Source organism: Mirounga leonina, unplaced genomic scaffold (assembly GCF_011800145.1).
Source record: "Mirounga leonina isolate KUSES-001 unplaced genomic scaffold, KU_Mleo_1.0 Mir_179, whole genome shotgun sequence".
In the NCBI taxonomy this organism is placed as follows: Eukaryota; Metazoa; Chordata; class Mammalia; order Carnivora; family Phocidae; genus Mirounga; species Mirounga leonina.
Window position 1 is genome coordinate 5368633 of NW_023270466.1, and position 25423 is coordinate 5394055.

At 47.5% G+C, this 25423-nt stretch overlaps 1 protein-coding gene across 1 annotated transcript; it reads right to left on the reverse strand.

The window, feature by feature from the left end:
- Nucleotides 1-87: 87 nt before the first annotated feature.
- FBP1 (fructose-bisphosphatase 1) lies at nucleotides 88-24789 on the reverse strand. The gene is made up of 7 exons (XM_035024440.1): nucleotides 24375-24789; nucleotides 15006-15168; nucleotides 12835-12927; nucleotides 6856-6996; nucleotides 3409-3546; nucleotides 2215-2334; nucleotides 88-509 (listed from the first exon to the last, which is right to left on the reverse strand). The coding sequence occupies exons 1-7, from the start codon at nucleotides 24542-24544 to the stop codon at nucleotides 318-320; spliced, it is 1017 nt and encodes a 338-aa protein (XP_034880331.1). The 5' UTR covers nucleotides 24545-24789; the 3' UTR covers nucleotides 88-317.
- Nucleotides 24790-25423: the final 634 nt, after the last annotated feature.

Genomic DNA, 25423 nt, shown 5'->3' on the forward strand with positions numbered 1-25423 from the left:
AAAATTAAATGAGTTATCTATTGTGATATGCATTCACTGCTATTATTACCACTACTACTATTATTTGACACAAAGCAAGGAAGACTCTTTTTTAGAAAGGATATGTTTGTTTCTCCCCCACCCACTCAAAATATGCCCAGTGGCATTACTGAGATAGAACGGCAGCACCAGGTACTACGCAGCTTCTGATGGTGAAAATATCCATGCTTTTTATTTCTGCTGTCTAGGAATGTGTGGAGCCAGAAAGGGGTAGCACTGTGGGAGACAAAAGGTCCAGATAAATGGCACTTCTTTTTGGTGTGGGCAAGGCCAGTTCTTCATTTGGCAGCGTGCTTCTTGTAGATCTCCAAGAACTCCTTCACGTCTTCAGGCGACCCCAAGATGACTGGCGCCCTCTGGTGGATGTCAGTGGGAACAATGTCCAGTACAGCTTCCTTCCCAGTGGTAGCCAATCCTCCCGCCTTTTCCATGACGTAGGCCATTGGGTTACATTCGTATAGCAGTCTCAACTGGAAAAGAGAGCCACGAGCAGCACGCTCATTATTACATAAAAAAAAAGGGGATGCGTTCTATAGCAAACTAGTACAGAGCTGGTGGGACTTTTCAAGGTAACCGATACTCTCCCTTTCCTTCTGTGAGGTTGTAATAGTCCTCACCCCCAAGGCTGCCTCTTAAGACCTAGTGATTAATTTAACCATTTGGTTAAATTAAACCATTCATCAGGCCACAGCCAGCAATAGAGTGCCTGATGCGAATGTGAGACAGACCACCTGGACTCAGGACTGAATGACATTTTGGCAGAACTGATGGTTCCCTTCTCTTTATAGCACGGAAACTGGACCTAATGAGTGACTCTGTGTGTTTTGGATGGAGCTTTGCCTATTCTAAAAGCATTAAACGTCCATGGTAGTGTCTGGCTGCAGACATCTGGAAAGCAGACCAGCTTCTCCAAACAGTATAATATTGTTTGCAACCCTGTACACATTCCTTTTACAATTCTCCGAAGGCTTTGGGGGTTGGGATTGAGTATGTTATACATCTCGGCATTTACTTTTAAATATTAACTTTTTTACTGTCTGCATTTTCATGCAGTCTGCCTATTGAGCAGACAGGTTCTTGCAGGTGTTTCCTGGCTGTATTTGCATACAGGTGTCATGGCCAGATTTGCAAAACAGAAAAAAAAAAAAAAGGAGGAACCTCAATATTGGTGTTAAGACACAATTTTTTGAGGCATTAAAGAAAAGTGCGACAGAGTAGGCTAATCACATAGGTTGGGATGCCTGAGGTGGTGATGGCAAGAGTGGTGTTTTAAGTAAATGAGAATGCCTTCAATGAACTGGACACCACCAGCTGTAAAGAGACATCTGAATATATCTGGAACATACACATTTTTAACTATCTTAAGGGGATTCTTGTTCCCATTCCTTCTCTCACATTTGAAAAAAAAAAAAAAAAAAAGACAACCTCGCGACACTGTGGGCATTAGACCAGTGCATTCGGTGGTTGACAGCTCACCTGAAAGCTCTAGGTTTCCCCAGAGATTCTTTCCTTCCCTAGGAAGGTATCATTTTCCAAGCAGCCAATGTCAGCTCATTAGTTATTTCTATTTTACGCCTTTTGAAAGCAATCAAAGGAAACCTCTATTTGGATACATATTTGATTTTCTGCCTTGGTAATGAAGCTGAACTGTTTCATTTCACATTGTGAATGGCATTCATTTTGCCCAGGCCACCCACTGGAAGCACCCATCCTGACCGTAACACTGTTACTTATCTTTAGCAATGGAAGGGCTCTCACGAGACCATTCCGAGCCAGTATCACCTGGCTTTAACTAAGACAGCCTCCAATCTAGAAAAGAATATCCCACAGATATCCTCAGCATCGTATTGCAGAGCATAACAGCAATATAACAGCTACTGTAATCTCTCTTTCTTCCTGTATCAAATCCCCTGGGCTGCAAATGGAATCCACTGCTTTTCAACCACGTTTTTTTGTTTTGTTTTTTAAAGATTTTATTTATTTGACAGAGAGAGACAGCGAGAGAGGGAACACAGCAGGGGGAGTGGCAGAGGGAGAAGCAGACTCCCTCTGAGCAGGGAGCCTGATGCAGGGCTTGATCCCAGGACCCTGGTATCATGACCTGAGCCAAAGGCAGACGCTTAAAGACTGAGCCACCCAGGCGCCCCTCAACAGCTTTTCAGGGGATTTGATTACCTTTCCATTGGGGCTCTTCTTGTTTGCAGGGTACAGAAAGATCCCGCCATAGACCAGGGTGCGGTGCACGTCAGCCACCATGGAGCCCACGTACCTGGCACCATAAGGGGCTGTGTTATCCTGCAAGGTTAAGACAACAGTAATTAGGGTCATGGAAAAGAGAGTTCTGCGTCCTCTCTGCTCATCTGGTTCAATGATCATTTATTTAATGAGCACCTACAAGGTGCATGTTTGGAGCTGTGCTAGGAAATGTGATGAAAATCCTGAGTCCCAGGAGCAGAAAGAGACCGCCTCTTACACCTCTCATAATAGGGTCAAATTACCTGCAGAAGTCCCCCAAGAGGGTGTCGTTGATTCTGACTACAGGGTTGGAACAGGCATCACAAAATCGTACCTTTCAGCAGGACCTTGCAGGCTGAGAAGGACTTTGCCAAGCCAAGGAGCCGGGCAAGGGGGCATGGGACCTGCCCGAGCAAAGCACAGCAACCCAGAGAGGCAGATGCCATCTGCCTGGGGTCTGAGGAGGAAGCCAGTGCACCTGTGTGTGCAGGGTTCAGCGGGTGGGAAGGCAATGCAGGGTAAGGTGGAAGGAGAGATAAGCTCGAAAGAGAGCCTGGGGCCGGCCAGGAGGCCCTGAATGTCATCCTAACAAGGTCTGGGCTTCCTCCTCATCACATAGCAGCTTTCAAAGGCACTGAAGAGGATGACAAAATTGGATATTCCTACATAAAACTAGCTCTGTAAACAGCCATTTCTTCTCTTTGTATTCAGTGACTTGAAACCTCTTCAGAAAGGTACCAAGATGGACACTCGTAATCTTGAGACGGCGAACAGAAATCCATTGGCCACCCCAGGGCAGGCACCTGGGTACGAGAACTGTGTTCTGTACCATCCGAGATCGGGGACCACAGAAGCGAAATGTTTTACTGCCATGGACTCACTCATCTGGCTGACTTTACTGTCCTGATCTTCTCCTGCCAGCAGAAAGCGGCAGAGGCTGAAACGGACCCTCGGACTTTGACATCCGAGGGCAGGAGTTCCAGTCCCCAGTACGAGGTGGGAACCTCGCCATGGGGTCGGTGCACACTGGAGTCCAAGCCCCTGCCATCCCTGCCACCTTTAGCCTCCAGGGTAAATCATGAACCAACAGATCTGTGCATAACTCGGGGCCCTCCCACAGAGCCCCTCACTTACCGGGGGGAACTTCTTCCTCTGGACATACTCGGTGACGGCAGGGTCGAACTCCCTGGCATAGCCCTCGTTGAGGCTATAGATTTTTCCTTTCTTTTTGATTTTCACATCTTTATCCACCAAAATGAACTCTCCAATGGCCTGGGAAAGGAGAAGGAGACGGACAGGTGATGAGCCGCTTCCTCCGGGGCCAGGCTGCGCTGCGCCCGGGGTCCTGAGGCTGGGGGCACAAGGTGCCTCTCCCAGCCCTGGGACACCCTGTCCCTGACTTGCCACTCCAGGAATTGTGAACAGGGCCGGGGAAGAGTCGGTGGGCGAAAAGGAAACAGGAGGAGAGAAGAGGTTGCTGCAGATGTCAGCGGGTCGAAACTCTTGACTGGGCTTTCAGATGGTTTCAGTAAAACAAGAAAGAAAACAGACAAAAACAGGGAGGGCAGAAATACCTAACACAGCAGCAAAACCTGAGGGAGAATGAGAACTGTGTATCCACTCAAGTGGGATTTAAGAAACAAATGAGCAAAGGAAAAAAGAGAGAGAGACAAACCAAGAAACAGACTCTTTACAGAGAACGAACTGCTGGTTACCAGACAGGAGGGTGGGGAAACGGGGGATGGGGATTAAAGAGTACACTTATCAGGATGAGAAAATAGTAATAAAATAAGATAACAAAAAATAAACAGCTGTGCCCCCCGGGGGGCAGGGGAAATGTGCGTCCAAAGCAATATACAATTTTGCAAAAAAAAAAAAAAAAAAAATTCTGCTGGTGCACCCAGGAGGTGGGGTATGAGGAGAGGTGGGCACTGAGTCACACCGGCGTGCTCAGGAGTGCTCTCGGCTTTCCATTTCTGCCGTGATGACGTGTCCCTTCTCTGTGCTGCCACAGAAAGGAAGAGAATCCTGAGTCTGGACTCCCAGCCTCTGTAACCCTGGGTGCTTTTGCTCGCTGATCTGCAACACGTTTCTCAGAACTCGGTCCTGCCACCAAGTTCCGGTGCTGAGTTGATGCCTCTGGGGCTGAGGTGCTTTAGAGGAGACCGGAATCTCGAGAGAAAGTGTCACCTAGGTCCTGCTGCCCGGGACTGAGGACTGTTTGGAGCTCCCACGTGTCCTGAGAAGAGGCTGACTGAAGCTCTGCCCTGGTCGGGAGGGAGCTGCTCCCTGGAGGCAAGAGCGAAGAAGAAAGGAGGTGCCCCAGCCATTTACCCCCATCGCAGAGAGTCCTTCCTGCAGGTAGGGAGTGTGACCTAGAAAGGAAGGAAGAGAGGGAGGGACGGAAGGAGGACTAGGAGAGCAGGAAGGAGGATGGAGGAGGGGAAGGAGAAAAAGACTAGAATTAACAGTGGTCACTGCAAGGTTTCACCTGAGTGATTCTTTTTTTCTTTTATGGTTTGTTTTTGTTTTGTATTTCCAAAAATTCTGGCCACAATTCTGTAGAAATGTTCTTTTATAATCAGAAAACTAACTCACTAGCTAGGTATCTTTACAGAAGAAGACCTGAGAGCAAGCCATCGCCCAGCGGATGCTGCAGAGCTCCTGCAGCCATGCTTTCCGACGCCCTGCCCTGGCACCTGGCCAGAGAATCCAAGACGTGAAGGGGGAAAGTCTCCTGCACGTGCACACAAGAGCCTGAGAGCCTTCTGAGGGTCCAAGCCTGCTGGAAACGCACATATAGCTGTCTCCGTCTTTTGAGCAGAAACCGCCAGCCAAAATGAATAGAAAGCGCTGAAGGGGTCCTGAGGTTCGCCCTGCAGGCAGCGGGGGGGAGCAGCGGGTTAATGAGACGGCGGCCCCAGCAGGGGACTATGACAGCGGACCTGCGCTGTTCTTCCAAACACTGAGGGGCCATTAGGACTCGGAGTGGCAAAAGCCTATCACATACACAGAAACTGACTCCCAGAGACACCGGTCTATGACCTGGAGACAAGAAAAGATTTCATTTTTTCTACAGGTCCATCAACTCAAAGGTAACAGAGAAGTCACTAGAAGAATGTCTGGGGAAGCAGTAAATCTCTAGCAAAGCCATACATATGCAGACTTCAGTGATTCCAGAAACTGTGCACTGGGCTCAGGGTGAACTTTGCTCCGGTTCTGCCACTATGTTCCCCTGAGGTCGCCCCACTTGGAGGCTTAATCTAGTGTTGTTCTCCTACCTTTGTTTATTTATTAAGCGCTGGTACTTCCAAGGAGCCAAAGTCCGGTCATGCAAGGCAGCCTACATTCTCACGGCTACGACCTGCCACGCACATGAAGCCCGGGGCCTCACCAGGAGCTATACCTGTCTCCCGCCCAATTCCAGCTAGCTGTGTGTACCCTGTGTTCCGTGTGTCCACAAAAAGCGCTGAATTAATAAAGTTTCATTACTGTCATAGGAGGACATGTCTAAAACTAAAAGGTATTTATAAACCCAATTCTTTTCCCTTTGGGGCACTGGATCAAGTGCATGATGAATGTGCCCGCCTACTGAATTCTATATTCAACGGTAGGTTGAGTTGGGCCAAATAGTGAAAGAGACTTCTTTCCGCAATTCATCGGCTCCACTGGAACTGTCATCTACCTGAATAAATAACTCCAATTAATAGACACGTGGAAGAAATCATCCACAAATTCAAGCTGTTAATGAATATTTTTCATGGCACCTTGGGCTCCTCTCCACTAAGTAGCTTTTCTCTCTAAGGTGGAATGAGGACTTATCTTCATTTCATTCTTTATTTTCTCTTCCTTGAGTTTATCAAAGCCTTATCAAAACTGCAAGCATTCACAGAGCGTTCATCTGCGTATGCACGACATCAAATGGATCTGGTAGCTATGTTTGAAGAAACAAGGCAATCCACTGCATCAGTTGGGACACCCGTTCACCTCTGCAAAACAAGCTAGTCATGGACATAGTGGGTGGCAAAGAGACCATCTACCGGCCCCATCTGGTCCATAAATGTGTTTTAGTTGGCTAGCACATGTTTTACAAATCTAGAAATATTACATTTTTTTTAGTCCACTGTTTCTTGAGACACTGGAAGCCTTGGCAAGACTGAGCCCCTATTCCCAAATAGTAACAACTGCTAGACCTCTCCAGCTTACCCCCGCCCCCACCATTGCCCTTGGCCTTCCTTCCCCAGCACACCTCATTCATTTATATGGCCTGCCTGGACTCAGTGGGCATTTGAGTCAGTTGAATAATGTCTGTTCTACAGAATTAATCTTGGAACAAAGCCCCCCTTATACTCTGGAATATTATTATTCCATATTATTATATTATTTCTCACCTCAGCAATCTTCTCGTGATGTACACGTGGTTCCTCCATCTCCCCCACCCCTTTGCCCACTCCATCATCTCTGGCCCTCTGTGGGCCTCATTTCCCACCTCTACATACCCCCTCTCACCCTCCCACACAAGTAACAGAGCCTTGCGAACAGTCACCAGCCAAGCACCCAACCTCCCACGGGGTCTCTCACCGGGTCCAGCATGAAGCAGTTGACACCATTCACCATGGCCAGGACCAACATGGTGGCACTGCCATACAGGGCATAGCCAGCAGCTACCAGGTTCCTGCCTGGCTGCAAAGCATCCTTCTCAGAAGGCTCATCAGTTGAACTCTAGGACAAGAAAGAAAACAAAACAACATGTTTTTTTGTTTTGTTTTGTGTTGTGTTTCTTTTTTCCAGTTCAGTCATTAGCAAGATGCATTATCAAGGTGCGCTCTCCTAATGCAACTGGGTATCTTCCCAGCGGGGCCTTCCTCCACACATCAGTAATATCCTGATTATATTACCACGGCAGCCTCTCCGTCCCCATACGGCAGATTTCCTGCATCTGGATCCTTCTTTCCAATCAGGGTCCTCCTCCAATTTTACTAATTTGATATTCCCTCATTTCTCCATTATCACTTTCAAAAGAGAGCATGCCTTCTTGCCAGCTCCCACTAATTTAATCGTATTACGGCATCAATGTCTTCCACCTGCCTACTCCATCTTTGTTTAAACATATTAAGACTGGGCTGCAGGACTGCTAGTCTGGCGAGGAAATCAATTTTATGAGTTCTTGCCAGTTGCGGCACGTGCCTCAGTGGACACTCACGCATCCAAGCAATTCTCAGAAAGGCGGGGACTTGGGACTATCTCTCCAGAGTCAGGACAGGGTAGGGCAGCTGCTTTCCATTTTTTTTACCACACCCACAGTAAAAAATACATTTACGCCACAAACCAGTACCAACACACACACACACACAACTACACAAAGAAATGCTTACACTCAGAACATAACATGCACTCTAATCTTTCCTATTTTGTTCCATTAAAAACACAATCCAGTGGGTCATGTGATCACAGTTTGATACTAAGGAAGGGGACACCTTAAGGGCATAGCTCCTAGTCAAGGGTTGATAATGATAAGATAATGATCTTCTTTATTAATACCTGATTGGCTTCTTTGGTCCTCAAAACAACCCCAAACAAATCTTTCAGCTTGAATACTCTACTTGGAATTTAATTTCTGCCAATTTCATTTATTCCTTCCCCAACCAGAGATTCCAGTAGCTAAAAACAAGTATGAGCATCTATATCACAATGCTGGAAATGGAGGTCATCCCAGCAAAAACATTCCCGGTAATTTTTTTCCTGGAACTTTTTTGAAAGTGTGGTCCAGAGACCACATGCATCAGAATCACCTGGGACGCTTATTAAAAATGCATATCCTGGGCGCCTGGGTGGCTCAGTTGGTTAAGCGACTGCCTTCGGCTCAGGTCATGATCCTGGAGTCCCGGGATCGAGTCCCGCATCGGGCTCCCTGCTCGGCGAGGAGCCTGCTTCTCCCTCTGACCCTCCTCCCTCTCATGCTCTCTGTCTCTCATTCTCTCTGTCTCAAATAAATAAATAAAATCTTTAAAAAAAAAAAAAAATGCATATCCTGGGGATGTAGCCTAGGCTTACTAAGCCAGACTTTCTAAGGGCGGGGGGGGGGGGGGGCCCTGAGAATCTGCATTTTATTGTGCACCATACTTGACTCGGACACTGAAGTTTATGTAAAAGGCAGAGTCATAAGGACATTTCTCTCCTTTTCCCCCTCATCCCCACTCCTTGTGTTTAATAAATGGCTTTCACATAGGTGGCTCGTTGGTTGGTTGGTTGGTTGGTTGGGTTAGGTCAAGCTATTTGATTTAGTTTGCTTTGTGTTCACAGAATAGTGCATTGCATCTAAACACAAGACTAAACATACTATCAAAAATTTGAGTTGTTTACCCAAACTCCAAATTTTACCAATGCCCAGCCTTAAAAACAGAACCAGCTTCCTTCAAAGCCAGTGACACAGGGGAGGACTCGGGCCTCTAACTATCCTCTATCACAACTACTTAACCCTGCCAGGGCCGTGAGAAATCAGACCGGCAATATGTAGACAAATGAGTTGGCTGGGAGCCCCTAAAGGCTTGGAATAATCACTTCTCCCCTAAGAAAAATCCCTCAGAGATCCACCTCACCCAGAACCATCCACGCCTGCCCATGCCAAAGGTGCAAGAGCAAACAGCCTTTCCTGAAATGTTGTCACCTAATAATCTTACTCTCTGCCACAGAATAAGAAATGGTAACATTGTCTATGATCCACACACTCAAAGAGAAAACAATGCCATGGAATCGTGGATGAGGAGGAGTTCTTTCCTAGCCTGGTATTTCTAATGCATGAATTCCTTCCTTCAAACCCCAGCAGGGAAGGCCTTTGGTCCAGGGATCCATCACATTCTCATGCAGGCGCTCATGGACCCACCAAGTCCCATAAAGCCCTTGGCAAAATGAGAAAGCTCCTAGACCCTACCTCTCTCTCTCTGCCTATCCCGGGCCACAACCTGTCGGAGGTACTGGTTTGTTTTATTTCCCACCACCTCATAAGGGGTATAGAGGAAGACACCATGGATTCTGGAGACTTGAGGTGGTGGAGGAGAAAATCTGGTCGATGTGGGTATCCCCCTTGTCTTGTCACAAGAGCTCACAGAGCATTCGGAGTCCCCCATAACTCAGCCAATACTGTTCACCTTCTATCGCGCTAGGCCACTGGCCTACAAAACATACATTAAGACGATGTCCCGCCCTCAAGGAGTTTATAATCGGCAGTGAAGATGGGCTGGTTTTGCCTGGACAGCATCCACCACCCTTCCCTGGTAACTGCACGTTAATCTCCTTAAGATAGCGCCTCCCGGGGCGCCTGGGTGGCTCAGTCGTTAAGCAACTGCCTTCGGCTCAGGTCGTGATCCCAGGGTCCTGGGATCGAGCCCCGCATCGGGCTCCCTGCTCAGTGGGAAGCCTGCTTCTCCCTCTCCCACTCCCCCTGCTTGTGTTCCTGCTCTCGCTATGTCTCTGTCAAATAAATAAATAAAATCTTAAAAAAAAAAAAAAAGATACCGCCTCCCTTGCTCTCAACTCTCCGGTGAGCACATGACCCGGGCCTGGCCAACCAAATCATCGCCTGCCTCAGGCCGTAGTGATTGGCTATAGCACAGCCACGTGACCTAAGCCAAGCCAATCAGATCCAGTGAGATGACATTCCTGTTGGAATTGTTGGGAGAGAGGCTTGCATCTTCTGCTTGACTTTACTGGGAGGGCTGCGTGTGAGCCTGGACTTGCTGGCCACCGTTCGCCCGAGTGGAGGAACGTAGTAGAGAGAGAGAGGAAGTGTCTCCTGATGGCGTGGTCTGAGGCCCTCAATGCAGCGGCACCTGAAGCAAATCTATCCATTGGGCTTTCTAGTTATGAAAACCAGTAATTTTCTTCTCCCTTCCTTCTTTTCCTTCCTTCCTCCCTCCCTGTTTTCATTCCTTCCTTAAGTTAGAGTTCTGATACTGTCCACTGGATATTAATACACAAAGCAAGTAATATTAATAGCTAATACTTAATCAAGCACTTTTTATGTGCCCGGAATATTTTCAGGTCATTATTCCTAATTTTCAGTACCTCCCCTTTACAGATAAGGAAACAAGAGCTCACAGTTACCTTGCCCGAGATCCCATAGAACTGCAAGTGTCAATGTCCGGAAGCTACATTCCATATGGTTATTAATTAGTAAGTGTGTAAGTCTCGCTGTGCTCAGTTAAAGGACTTGAACTGGATTCTGAAACTGCTAGAGCACTTTAGAAACTCTGTGTTTAGTTGTGGGGACTGGATATTTTTAAAAGATGTTGCAAATTAGATTATGTCCAGTATAGGGTGACCACACTAGAGAGGTCTAAAATCTTCTCATACAAAAGATGTTTAGCTTAAAAAAATATTTTTTAAAAGGAAGGGAGGACAGGGCAGGAAAGCCATTTCCAAACACGTTAAAACAAAAAGACAAAAAAACCCTTATTTTCGGATGCTCTAAAAGGCCAAATGCGCAATAGGGAGATGTGTTGATTCAATATGTGGACAAACATTCTAACCATGATAGTCGCTCAACCTCAGGAGAATTCTACCCCTTCTGGGGGTCTCCTCGGCAGGAACTCTCTGGGACACTGGACCATGTGCCCCTTTGAGACACCTCTGGAACCTGTTTCCAGGCATTACGTGGGAAAGGCCTGATCACTGTTGCCAGGTTCAGTTACCAATGCTGTGGCCTAAGGAGATGACTTCTAGCCCAGAACCATCGATGCAGAAAGCAGGAAATGTGTCATTTGCAGCATCAGACACATCAATGTTTACGCCCCGTTAGCCTTCACATGGTTTCAAACAATCAGTAAGATGTTTAAAAACTGCAATGGCATAAAGGTGGGTGTCATACTCATTTTTTTTCCCAGTCTTTTCAGAGAGCCACTTCAGGTTTCTTAAGAGCATGGAGACTTGTTGTTGAGTTTTAGCATTCATAACTCAAGCTGCTACTGCAGGCTGGTTTGATTTTTTTTAGGTGATAGCTAGTTTTCAGGCTCTCAGTTTTCTAGGGATTTTTCTTTCCTTAAAAGTCTTTCCTGAGGGGCTGAGGTGGAGACTGGGGTAGGCAAACATCAGCACCCCTGTAGTTTTAGTTATGTCATTAAGCAGGAGGCTTCCCTCACAGGAAGAATTTTGCTGGGAACCTCTCCTACTATAGATTTGATACTTTGTAGAGAAAATGACCTCCCTCCATGTCTATAACAGGAATGGTATGTTTCACGGTCTGACCTGGAAAATAGCTGAGTTGTTGCCTTTGCCTTTTTGTTATGAGCATTAAAACCTTCTATTACTCAAACTGATCTCGATGTGGATCTGCCTCTCGGCCAAGACAAAAGAGCAAAATCCATTCTAGTGATGAAAGAAAACCATCCCATGGCGGCCATGTGTTTGGAAGGAGACTACATGTAATACTAGACAACAAGTCACTGTGAGAAATAAGGTACGAATTGTGGTCTCGCATCTTAAGCTGTGGCCTCTGTCTCCTGGAACAAGAGAGCTGGGAGGAAACTCAGAGACCAGCTGAACTAAGCTGCCTCATCCACTGAGATGAAGAAACGGGCTCAGGCTCAACCACAATCTGTGAGGTTTTATTTCTAAAATAACACAAGAAGGGCTGAAGCCAAGATGACGTATTTTAGATTTCATCATGTTTACGATGGGCCCATGGGTATTCATTCTGTTTTTCACTTCTCTATGTACTTGAGTTGTTCCAACACACACACGTGCGCACGCACACACACGCACATGCACACATGCACAAAGAAAAAGAAGGAAGGAGAGGCTCGCACAGGTGAGAAAGACCCAGGGCAGGAGTCCAGGTCCCAAGCTGCACCAGTGCACAGCAACCTTTTCACAAAGGGACAGACAGTAAACATTTGAGGCTTTACCATCACCGTCTCTATCACAACTGCTTTACCATGACGGCGCAGCTCAAAATCAGCCAAGGGCAATATGGGAACAAATGAGTTGACCATATGCCATTAAAACTTTATTTATGGACAGTGAAAATTAAATTTTATATGAATGACACGGGTCATAAAATATTAGTCTTTAGACTTTTTTTCAGCCATATAAAAATGAAAAGGGGGTATTTTCTGGTCCCAGGCTATACAAATCAGACAAGCTGGATTTAGCCCCAGCGAGTCTTCGTTTGCAGACCCCGATTCAGACAATTTAAAGGACAATTTTGACATAAATAATCTCTCGTTATACTCATAATTCTCAGTTCACACAGTATGATCACTATAACTAATCTATATTGTCTCTTATTTTTATTCTCATTTTCCATCGTAAGGAAGATATAGTTAAAAAAGTGAAATATCTTTCTCTTCCCACCCATGTTTTACTATATTTTCTTTTAAACCACTTATGGATCATCAGCAAGCAGTTAAGGCTGGAAAAGTCAGTACCTGAGATATAAACATATCTCAAGCCTCAGAGAGTTTCATGACCTACATTCTGCCCGCTCAACCAAAAGTGAAATAGTATTGGATGTCAACCTTAACTTTTTATTTCAAACCAGGGGCTCGATATATTACATTTTACCTTTTTGTAGATGCCAAAAATTGTTCCAATGGACGCAAGGCAGTCAATATTGGAAGATCCATCCAGGGGATCAAAACAGACCACATACTTACCCTGAGCAAAAGAAAAAAAAAAGGAATACAACTTTACTTTTAAAATTATAACAAAACAAAGAGCATACACAAAGGGGATAAAACAAGGGAATCTAGGAGAAAGTTCAAGAAATGTGAATCTGATTTGTCTGTCATAGAAGGTATGAGGTGGCATACAGAACGAAAACAACAAAACATCTGTCCCAAAGGATCACTAGGCAGAGAAAACATAACTTAGAATAGCAGGTCTAGATGAAGATGATGAAACAGAAAAATAAGTCATAGTTTCCTACACTGCTGATATAGATGAATCATAATTTTGATCTGAGTTTCCTGACAGCCAAGGGGAAAAAAGAAACGAGGCTAGTCACTAATTTCTCTTTATTCACAAGGGAAAGAAAAAAAATGTAACAATTCCTTAGCTGAAGCAAAGATAACATTAAGATCTATTTGAAAAAATTTCTCATGCACGTCTTATAGCTGACACGTGGTTGCAGTGCACAGAGTTCCCAACAACAACCCTACTGTGATTCCCAAAGGGTATAACCCTCTGTCGTAATGGGACTACCAAAATTTCATTTTGTGAACCAGATTTTCAGTGGTGTGCTGGAGCTGGTTGCTGTATGTGCCCAAGACCTAATTGTGCACATCTCTTCCCAAACTCTGCTTTCAGTGATGCCATGTTGGTAGCTTGAAATAAACTATGGGGCATATTTACACAGTAGAAATTGGTATGTGCTACAAATCAGAGATTTTTTTTTTTTTTTTTTTTAGAGAGAGCGCATGCGTGGGATCGGGCAGGAGGGGCAAAAGGAGGAGAGGATCTTAAGCAGGCTCCACACTCAGCACAGAGCCAGATGTGGGGCTCCATCTCACAACCCTGAGATGATGACCTGAGCAGAAATCAGGAGTCCGATGCTTAACTGACTAAGCCACCCAGGTGTCCCAGAGACCTTTTTTTTAAGAGAGAGTTAACCTGAATACCACTGGGGATTTTTTCATCTCCAGATTGGCCACTTTAAGATGTGGTTTTTAAATGTTCTGCATCAAATTAAGAGGTTTCTCTGATTCCCTGACCTATTGCTCTTAACAAATCACCCTGGCCCATGCAGAGGAAACTGTCATCTGGAAAACAGAAACATGCCTATTATCGAGGCACATTATAGTCAGGGAAGTTTGGGGTAACTGATAGAGGATATTAAACACAAAATTCAATCCACATGCCTAAAACTGCCAACTACCTTGGGAAGCCCAGCAGAGAAAAACATGAACTTTGAATCATGAAGTGGTATTTTAGGAATGATGTCAAACAAGCTAATCAGATGTGGCTCCCCACCCTTCTTATAAAGGTCAAAACTGGGTATCAGGCAACCTCTTTAAATTCATCTTCCAATTGCTTTTTTCTAATGCTACTCCTTCCGGTCCCCAATTCATCTCAAACAGGGAAAGCTGGTAAGCCCACAGAACTTCACATCACATCTCAAAAATTTTCTTTTTTAATCATATGATTGTTGTTCTTCTTCAAAAGCTCTTTCATTCACTTTTTCAACAACAATTTATTGTTGAGCCCCTACAAGCTGCTGGGTACTATGCTAGATACTGGGATACAGAAAAGAATATAATCCGTCTCTGCCTTCAAAGAGCAATCAAATTAATGGGATCCCCATGGATTATAATGCATAAATCAATGATAGAAACTGAGAGCAGTTTAGATTGGCAAGAAAGGTGAATGGGAAGGTTGGCGATTTGGTGGGTGGAGATGAAGAAAAAAGAGGTAGTTAACAGAAGGCAGACTTTGAAGAACCTTGAACATGAAAACAAAAATTTAGGGGTGGGGATGAGTATGAGTACATATGAGTCTCTCTAACACTTGAGTACATGGGGGGGGTAATAATGGCATGAACTATGGTGGTAGCATGGACAGTAAAGGATAGATGTGAGATATGGTATTAAGGCAGAATCTGTGAAATGGTAACTGATGGGGAGGAATATGGGATGATTCCTAGGATTCCAGCTTGGCTGAGCAAGTGGGGCCATTTATAAAGCTAGGATGATGGTTACACTGAACACCCTCCCCCCACAGTAGAAATGCAGACCCACCCTTTTCTCGGGCTCTACTATAATGGCGTGCTTATCTTCTTCTGACACAAGAACGCAGGTGGCAAAGGAGGACTTCAACACGTTAATAACCAGGTCATTGGAGAGGACATCCAGCTTCTTCACTTGATCACCGGTCACGTTGGTAGAGCCAGCAATTCCATAGCTAGAAGGAAGAAAAGTCACAAAAATATAAGCCATGACCACCAGGATATGCCAGTGCACCTCTAAACCCACTGAAAGCAGGTGTTTAGTAGAATTTAGAAGACAGAAAAGAAGACACATGGTTTGGGAGAAACAAAACAAGAAGAATGGTCATCCCCCCAGATTGACTCCTAACAAGGAGCAAATATTCACCTGTCCAGTATGTCAAGTACCCAGCACACCTTTGTGGGTAAATCCATGTTTCTCAACCTTTCTTTAATGGCCTCTAAGAAGACTTTTTAGCTTTTTTTCCCTAATCACACTCCTCCATGAAATTTTACCACCACAAATATAGTGTGTATCTGTACTTCATATATTAAAAAGATTGATTTTTCTTCACCTCCCCCCAAAACCAGTTTTTACCCTTGAATACACAGGTTAGCACATAATCAATCAGCTGAGAAGTACAGCAAGCAAGGAAAACTTCTGGGTAGGAGGGAGCCTGACCTGTGAGCTAAGCCAAGGGACGCTATGATTTCATAGCTGAAAAGTTCCTAAGGGACAATACAGACTGGCCCCACCACCTCATTTTATAGAGAAGGAAGCTCATTTGCAGACACCGACGGGCTTGTCCAAAGTGGAGAAGCAGAGCAGAGGTGAGAAGCTCACTCCGACTCCCTCCCGGGCCAGGCCTCCCTCGCTGGCAGGAGTCCTCCGGCTGCCGGCGTGAAAAGTCTGGAGTCTCTACTCTACTTTCAAAGTACCTATAAGTCGGTAGCTGCAGAATTCCCAGAATTAGAATGGCTCATGCAAAATGCAGCTTAGTTTGTGGGAATGGAGGAAGAGGCAGGCTGGACTAGCGGGGCTCGAACAGGAACACTGAAAGGAGGGGAACCGTTTGAGAGAGAGGAGGCAGAGAAGAGAGGGCAGGAGATGGAAGACGTCGCCCAACCGCTGAAGGGCCAGGACAGGGGCCTTGGCTGACAGGGTCAGGAGCACTCGCCTGGGAACCAGTCGTCACAGCGGCCCTTACTTCAACTCCTGCAGATGCATCTTCTGTCGACAGACAGAACTCCCTTGTCTCTGGCTGAACAAAACGCAGCCAACACCAGGGACTGTCCCAACCCAGACGCCTGGCCTGGCCTGATTGGCTCCAGAAGGTAACTCCGGCTTCACAGCAAGCCCACCTCCAGTGTCGCTTCCACGTCATTCCCTTGCCCCCCCTGGAAAGAGCATCTTGTCCCGCCAGCCCGGGGCCCACTGCTCCCCCTCCCGCCATGTCGCTCCTCGTTCATGCGTAAAAGACCAAGGGTCTGCCACACTTGCAGCTGTAGCCCCGTCCTCCTTCCACCTACTCTTTTTCTCACCTCAATCCTGAGGCCGATGCCGGTGGAGAAAGAAGGCAGCCAAATTCTGGGTGGAACGAGAGGGGCTTGGCAGGGCCACCAACCCAAATACATCTCCCTCACTGGCCCCACAGGCCCTGTCGCTCCTTCCTCGCCTGAGATGTCCTCACTGAAAGGCACTGCTAATTCAGGCAGGTGAACAGGCTGATGGAAAGGAGCCTGAGCTTCCTGACAGGAACCTGGCTCAGACCTCACCTCTGCAAGTCACTTGTCCTGTCTCCTCGGGTGCATGTGCCCACTGAAGGCAAGGATACTTTGTGTGGTGCTAGAGGATTCCATGAGGTGAGACGTGCAAAGGGCTTAGCACAGCCCTTGGCATCTAATAGGTGAGAAAAAATGTGAATTACCTTGGTTTGCTCTCTCAAGGGAGCCCTCATCAGGGAGCTGCACCTGCTGCGGGAGGGGCAGAAGAGTCTCGGAGACTCCCAGGCTTCACCCCCCATCCTGTTAGCATGGTCGGTTTATCCTTCACTCCGATGAGGAAGACAGAGGGTATGTTTTCCTCCAGTGTGTCCCAGCTTCCAGCACACAGTAGGCCCTCAATAAATACTTGCCGCACGAATGAATGGCATTCACCGAGGAAAGCAAAAACCTGAGTCTGAAGGAATGAATATAGGAGCAACCGACTTTCAAAGTCATTCCACACGCTGGAGAGCCGGGGGAAGCCATTGGCACAGTCCCCAGAGGGGTAGGCCTCCGAAGACAGCTCCACAGAGGCCGGGGTGGCTAGGGCAGAGGGACAGGGCCCCAGAGACAGGCGTGGGAAAGGCCTATGTCACACCTGGGACCATGTCCCACCTGCTCAGGTATCTCATCCAGCAAGTCGGGTGAAGTCCGGCCATGGTCCTTTTTTCTCAAAGGCTTCCTAGAGGCCTGTGTGAGTTTTCCTGCATGTCCCAGTATTTATCATCCTCCAGAACTGTTCTCAGGGTGGATCTGTAATGGGAGTCGAGTGCACCATGTAACACACTGCGGGAGGAACACTCTGGGGACACTCGCTACACCTGGCACCGAGATAGCCATCTTCCCTGCCAAACTATTGCAGATCACCGGCCACTTCCCCCTTTCCGGCTCCCTCAAGGTCAGGTAGTTACCTTCCCCCCCTCCTCTTTTGACCCCATGGAAGGTCCCTCCTCTGTTCTAACCAGGACCCTTTTCCAACTATCCCCCAGTTGCTTGTGAAGCATTAAAAAAAAAAATTGATTTAAACAAACACTATGGAGATAGAATATTCTGGGCCCCTCAAACTCAAAATTCAGGTACTTTATAACTTTCTTAGGACATCTGGTGGGAGGGTTTCCCCTGGTGAGACCTGGTGGTAAGACGGTCTTAAAGGCAAAGGAAAGTGATCCTAAAGTAGAATCAGGGTTCAGGAGAGTGAGTTCCCAGATCACCATGTCCATAGTAATTACAACCAAGTTTATACCCCATCACTGGGTATTCCCTGCGTTTTGTCTTGTCACATCAAGTTAGCCATGACTCATGTTTGTCACACTGCCCTGCGTTACTTGCTCAGGGATGAGGAGCCAGGCCAGGTGAATGCTCAGTCAGGCTTCTCCAACACACCGCAGGAGGGGCCCGCACAAGAGCTGCAAGGTGTCCCTGAGGGAACAGGTTTCCACAGCTCAGTAAAAAGGCAGAAGCAGGCAAGACTCCTCCAACTCTGACAGAGGAGAAAAGCCTTCAGAAATATCCTCCAGGAACTAATTAGCTGAAGAGAGCATGGAGTTATTTTCTCCCCAAGTTTTCAGAAACCCGCTTGAAACAAGAAATTTCTGCATTCTCATCAGTCATCATTACTCAAAGGCCCCAAAGGATAAATGACGACGAGCCTTCCCTGTGTATTCCGATGGCCACAAGGAGACCAGAGTCACCTGCGGGCCTACAGAACTGGTAGCAGATACGGGCCTTGCCTTCTAGGGAGGTGCCCATGCTTCTGCCTGGCCACTTGAACTAGGGCTTGCAAAACAGATCAACTGTGTTCCCTAAACTGGAATTCTAGGCAGACTCCAGGATTGCCCAGCAGAGGCCGGAAGCCTGGCCTGGTTTAGAAGCAACTTTTGTACCAGCTGTTGTGAACAGGAGGGCATGGCACCAAACACCCTCCCACACACCACCAGACTCTTCCTTAGATCTGTTCCCAATGTGCTGTTCCCTGGGGCCCAAATCAGAAAGCAACTGAGGCTGCAGGGATGTGGGGAAACCATCATCCAACTGTCAAAAAAGCCTTCCAGAAGCCAACTACGCCTTACAATCAGTGGAGAAAGAGAAACGAGCCAAAGGGTGAAGAAAATGGGTTGACTCAAGCAAGTTGTAAACCTCTAGGCTAAACCCCCTCCTCCACCCCACCCTGAGAAGGGCTCCGTAGCAGCTGGGCACTGATCATGCAGGGACAGAGACATTCGTTTTGACGGAGCAGGTGACTTGATCTGCCAAGGAAGCTTTTCCTAAATTCAAGTTACCCCAGAGGGAAAGGGAACATTACTGGCTTTACTCCATGGGCTGGGACTCTAACTCACTGGAGTTCAAATCCATTGTAAATCACAAACTGTACGGCTCATCCTTTCTAGAAATCATGTGCAAATTTGAAACACAATGCTAATATTTAATCCAAATTTCTAGGGCTTTTAAAATACTGGCCAAATGTAACCTGTCCTTTTATATGAATTAAAGGATTATTCATTTAGGAGTTCCCTATTATATGAATTAAAGCGACATAGCTTTTTTCCAAATTTTTGGTGAGGTTTACAGTACAAGGGAAAGAAGAGGTATTGTAAGTAGCAGCTCTTCAAACTGATTTTTGCTCCCAAACTCCAGAAAGAGAACTCTTGTGTCTCTAGGGGTTTAAAAAGGAACAATCAAAAGGGCTCAGACCCTCACAGGATGCTTCCCACCCCTGAACTGCTTGGACTGCCAGGCCAACTAATTTGAATAAAAATGAAGTGAAATGTCTAGGCATTTCAAATGAAATACTCTCCCCAGTAGGACTCTGGTCAAATGCAAACTTCAAGCGCTTTCCTTTGTTGCCAGTTACCTGTGACACAGTTCTGCACTGGGTGACTTCCAGAAGTTGCCTGACAAACTGGTCTAGAGGTCCTGGTTTCCCCCCTCCCCCCCCGCATCAGCCAAAGTTTACTTAGCGGACGCCTGTGGGGCTCCGTTGAGAACAACATGGCTGCCATTTGCACATGATTTCTAGAATGGATGACCCATAAAGTTTGTGATTTATGATGATCAGGGGAAAGCCACCTTTAGCAACATTTCTGAAGACACAGGGTTGGAGGCAGGGCGACTCCCAGGAAGAAAGCTTCCTTAGCATTCCCCCCCCACCCCACCCCCACCCCCGTGTCAACAAGGCAGCGGGAAGCAGGCCGCAGGCTGGACACCACGCAAAAGAACCAAGTGAACGAGCTCATTTGCAGAACACCCAACTGAAGAGAAAGGAAGGCAGATTATCATTTAATCCTTATCACAAAAGTTGAAGGTAACATGACCTGTTATTGACTGATGCCGAGGTAAGTGACCAACCGTTCACCCAGACAGAAAATCCAAGGGTCGGAGCAGAAATTCCTTGAAGAGATGCCAACCAGAGCAGCTTTCACAGGTCACAAACCCCAACCTCTGCTTGTGTTCATGCCAGCCCAAAATTGAAAGGTATCTCAATTAACAAAAATATATATAATCATGATCTTCAGCCTAGGAAAATAATGACAATATTGGCAATTGTTTAATGAACTCAGCTCATCCTCACACAGCTCTCTGAGGTTGAAAAAAACAGCGGTCTCCATCTTACCAGTGGGGAAACCGAGGCTCAGAGTTATTACATCAATTGCCAAAACCCTCACAGAAGCTAAATGGCAGAGCCAGGACTCGGAGCCCAGCTCCATTGCTCCCCAAAATGTGCGTGTTCCTGTTCTATGAAATCCGGTCCCGATTTTCTTCTCCTCTTCCTCTCTGCCTCAGGGCAAAGGTGCCAAAAACCAGGGGCCACATCTTGAGGAAGGGCTTCCTGCCCTAATTTCACAAAGCCCATCCAACTGCAGGCTGGATGACACCTCCAACTGGATAGCACTCCAACACCTCAAGTTCAATGTTTCCAAAATGTCGGGATCATCTTGTCATCCATCCCCAACCTCTAAAACCAGCTTCTGCTTTGGAATTCTATTTTTGGTTTTTGTTTTGCTTCGTGTTTTAATGGTGTGGCCCTGCTCTCAATTGCTGGAACCTGCTCTTTGAGAACTTGGCTGCCCTTCTCACTCAGTCCACACTCAAGACTTCCCCAGGCTCTCTCTTTCCCCCAGGCTCTCCCCTCCAATGCTTTCCTCACCCCCCAGCCTTAGTGGGTTCTCGCCATGTTTCAGCTTTCTTTCTTCCGGTTCTGTACTTCCAGCCATATCCTCCCCAGATTAGTCGCTAATCATACCACTGACCTACTCAAAAACTTTTACTCTCCCCTTTGCATACTCCCCCCAAAATATCAAGTATTCACCCCTGCTATCAGATGCTCCCCAATGCACTTGTAATTTCACATCCACAAACACCCCTCCACATGTGCTCCATGCTTGAGTCAAACTGAATGAGCACATTTTCCAGAAATATTTTCCCACCCCTTTTCTTTGCACAACTGAATGCTATCCAGCCATCAGGCCTTAGGACCGTTGCCCATTGCCATGCTCATCTCGATGCCCCACAATCCTTTGCATCCATCCACATTGTATTTCTGGTACCTCTATGAAAGCACCTTTCAGGATCTCTATTATGTTTTATAACTAATTCCATACTTGTCTAATAACATAAGCTCTGTTGTTCTCATCTCTCAATCTCATCTAGAATTTTGTACATTGTGGGTGTTCAACACATTTTGTTGAATTAACAGAACCAGTGAATTCTTCAAGCAGTGATTTGGAAACACGTACAAAGGAAAGTCAACTCCACATGGCTAAAGCAAAACCTGAAGCCACTGGAGAACCACTTTCTGCCAAAGGAGTGAAAACAAAGACATGAGCAAACACTTCAATTTGAACCATGAATTCATCAGATCCCCTTATAGACCGGTGACTGTTCTCCTGGGAGAACAAAACGCTGGTTGCTCCTTGTATGGATCGGCATCCCTTCTCTCCGGGGACTGGGTAGAGGGGAGCCAGAAGCACAGAAATAAGGTTTCAAGAACAGGTTTTCCAGAAGGCAATGGCTTCTTGAGATACGATTCTTAATTCACATCAAAAATAAAATTGGTGAGATTTAGAGTTGGGTGAGTTTTAACTGACTTCTGAAAAATAAAGTCCAACACGTGGCATAAAGAATCGCAGCCTGGACAATAGGCCCACTCACCTCATCTCCCCTGCCCTCAGGGCCCTCAGCTCTACAAAGAAGGGCCGGACTGGGTGACAAATTTTGAGTCTTTCAGCTTGAAACTCTATGATTCTATGGATGTCTCATTAACCACAAGGACACCAGCTACAACAGCAACTGTTGGTTGACAGAGAGAGAGGAGGCTCCAGGCTCGAAGTTCAACTCCTAATGTGTCCCTGGCGAGACATCATGGCCGAGTTCCATAAGCTGGTTCCTGTGAGGTTCTTGCAGATCTGTAATCATCTTGTTTGTCTGGGTACATGCCCTTCTAGGTCAAGCCTTCGGCCGTAGCAAGTCATCTGCAGGCACATGGGCCTTTTCATCCAGGATAGCAAAGCCAATAATGAATGTGATTGGAGGACTGGCTTGAGATATTGCCTTATTGCTGTCTGCCCAACTGACTGCATGTCATACTCAGATAGCCAAATTCTTATTTTCCCACAGGAGTAAAGAAGTGTCCAGATTCTGGCTCATGCCCTGTCAGCCACCCACACAACCAGGCCATCAACCCCTGCTCCATACGTACGACGCTATTTGAAACAAAGTTCTGCGAAATGGCCAAACCTAGAGGAAGAGGTAAGTAGCTCAGGGAACACTACGCAACAGATACAAAGGAGGAGGTGGATTTATCCGTCCTCACATTGAAGGATGTTCATTTTATATTATTGAATGATGAAAGCAAAGTGCAGAAGAACATATAAAGTGTGCTGCCATTTGTTTGCTATTTACATACAGGCCTATGTAAATACGTATCGATACATAAACTTGTATGAGTATAAAGGAGTCGCTGGGAAAATGACCAGTAAATTATTAATAGTTGGTACCCCAGGGAAGAGATATGAGGTGGGTTTCACTTTTTCCTTTGTGTTCCTTTGAGTGGTTTGAACTTTTGCCAAGGAGTGCAACTTTTTAGGTAGCTTATAGTAACAACAGCAGCGGTATTTTTTAAAAACCTGGTATACAACTATCTAGCCTAAAAATATACATATTTTATTTAGCCAAAATTAGCACCCTTTGTCCAGGTCCCTCTATGCAAGATCCCAATATCTGAGGTTACTTAAAAGGTGGGAAAGATATACCTCAGAGCAGATCTTGTGTTTCTGAGTCTTTTTGGGGGTGTGAAAGGTACTGACACATTTTTTAAGTAATACAAGGAATGCCAAGCGCTCTTTTTAACAAAGCTCCCAGTCCTCAAAGGCAAGGAAGGTGATGAGAACACCTATACTCATTGTAAATTAAATCTGAACTGAGATTTTAACTGAGTGTATTTCCTAGGGCAAAGGCTCCATAGAAATGTATTATTAAGGGGGGTTCTAGAAGAAATAGTAAAGAAGCCACCACCTTCCTAATGTACTCGCCCCAATCCCAGCAAGGCCTATCTCCGTTTGACATCTGAAAATAAATGTCATCAACACTCCTTTTTTTTTTCCCCAACACTCCTTTCTTAAGAGTTAGCTCCACCAACCCACAGCATGGGTCTGAAGCCAAAGAGCTTCCCAGAAAAGGAATCCAGGTTGTGCGGGTTATACTTTTTCAGATCAGCTATGAGCATCATGCACATTTTCATAGTGTTCCAAAGTACAGGAAACATTAGGAAGCAGTGTGGGCAGTCTGAAAACCCAGGGACGCTTCAGCTACAGTGAGGATCAGTCTAAATATAAAATACATGTGCACACCAGAATAAACCAAAGGGAATTTGTGTTACTTACAAAAAGCCTCATAAGAAGGTGCCCATTGAATCCTCATGTCCCGTGATTCCTTTGCACACAATGTGATCTGCAAACCTCAGCATCTGCTCCATCTACCACAGAACTTTGTAGAAATGCAGAATCTCAGGCCCCACCCTGGACCTACAGCAGCCCTTTGCACACAAGCATTGCTGCTCCTGAGAGCTCTGGGCATGCAGGCTTCCTACCAGCCTGCCCTGGGCTTCCTTTGCTCCTAACGGGGCTTGTTTAGGGTCAAGGAGATACTAAATCAGAAACCTGACTTGGGACCCCAATTCCAGAGGGAGCAAAGAAGGGAAAAGGAGCGAAAGAGAAAGGAAGCACCCGTGCAGGCCCTTTCCTGTATGAGGCTAAGTTGGGTATGGTGGGCTGGCCAGGGGCTCAGCCTGGCCAGCCTGTTTCACCACGAGGAGGCTGAGAGCGGGTGCAAAGGCAGGCTGCTCAGCCCAGGGGAGAGGGCTGCTGGATGGAGGCAGGTGTGAACTGTGAGCCAGGTCCCCCCGTGGGGGCACTCCCAAGCTCAAGGGAGGGGGAACCAGGGCTTGGGTGCAGTTGGACAAGCTTTGTGAGAGAGGGGCTACGAGGGAAAGAGAGAGAGAGGGAGAGACACTCCCATCTGCCAGACAGGCAGGCAGGCTGACAGCAGGAGGGCCAGGGGACCACATATCAGACTCCCAGGCAGATCCCCAACAGGACAGACAGACAGGACGTGCGTGGCCCGATGGCCTGGAGGCCTGACTCACAGGTGCGCAATGCCGGCCTTGCGCACGGCCGTGGAAATGGCTTTGACCGCCGTGCAGAGCGAGTTGAGCAGCTGGGTCATCTCGCCCGTGCCGCGGGCCTTCCTGCCCTCCTCCATGACGAAGCGGGTCAGGGTGACGATATCCGTGTCGAAGGCCGCCTGGTCCGTCATGCTGAGGCCGGGCTGCGGTGCGCGGGGCGGCAGGTGCACGAGGCAGGTGCGGGCGGGGAGACGCGACGGACGCAGCGGGAGGACGGACAGACGGCGCCGAGCGTCCGCACCGTTCGGAGCCTAACCGGCCAAGGCCCCGTCCCCGCGGGGAGTCCCGGGCGAGCCTATATGCGCGGGTCGCCGCCCCCCGCCCCCGGGAACACCTCCGCGCCCGGGCCTCCTCCCCGCTCCGAGCGCGGCTCCGCCCACGCCGATCCCCCGGTGACGTCCCCGAGCCCCGCCGCAGGCTCTGCCCCCCACTCGCCGCCCCCGGTCCCTCCGCTGTCGCCCCGCGACGCCTCGGCGCCGGCTGCCGACGGCCCCCGGCTTGGCGGAGCGGCACTCAGGGCCACCTGCACGACCCCCGGCAGTCCCCGGCCCTGACCCCTCCCTCCAGTTGTCAGACGGAAGTTGGGCAGGTTAGGGCAGGGCTCCCGGCGGCGCTGGGGGTGCAGAGGCCCGCGCTCCAGCCCGCTCCGGGGCGCCCCGCTCGCGCTTCTAGCCGCCGCCCGTCGTCCCGGCGGCCCCCAAACCCCCGCACCACCTGCCCCCTGCTCCCTGCCCTCCGGCTCTTCTCACCAACCCGGGAGAAGTGGATTCCCTGTCCCTCACTGGTCCGATGGCCCCTGGCTGGAGCGTTCATTCCGGCCTCTTCTCTTCAGGATTCCTAGAATGCCAGAACTATTGGAGACCACAGTTTTCAGTATCTGCGTTTGGCAGAAAAAAAAACAGTCACAAACACAGGGAAGTATCCCCTGAATGCCACACTGAGGCCAGAGACTCCGTAGACCACATCCTGATCTCTTTGTAGCCACAACACGGTTGTCTTAAGCCGGTTCA

Bases quoted from the DNA above. Each gene is read 5' to 3' on its own strand.
- FBP1 (XM_035024440.1), bottom strand. From the start codon at position 24,544: ATGACGGACCAGGCGGCCTTCGACACGGATATCGTCACCCTGACCCGC. The intron at 15,169-24,374 runs GTGAGTCAGGCC...TCTTCCTTCTAG, and splicing joins AAGGCCGGCATTGCGCACCT to CTATGGAATTGCTGGCTCTA. The intron at 12,928-15,005 runs GTGGGTCTGCAT...TCTTTTGCTCAG, and splicing joins TAGTAGAGCCCGAGAAAAGG to GGTAAGTATGTGGTCTGTTT.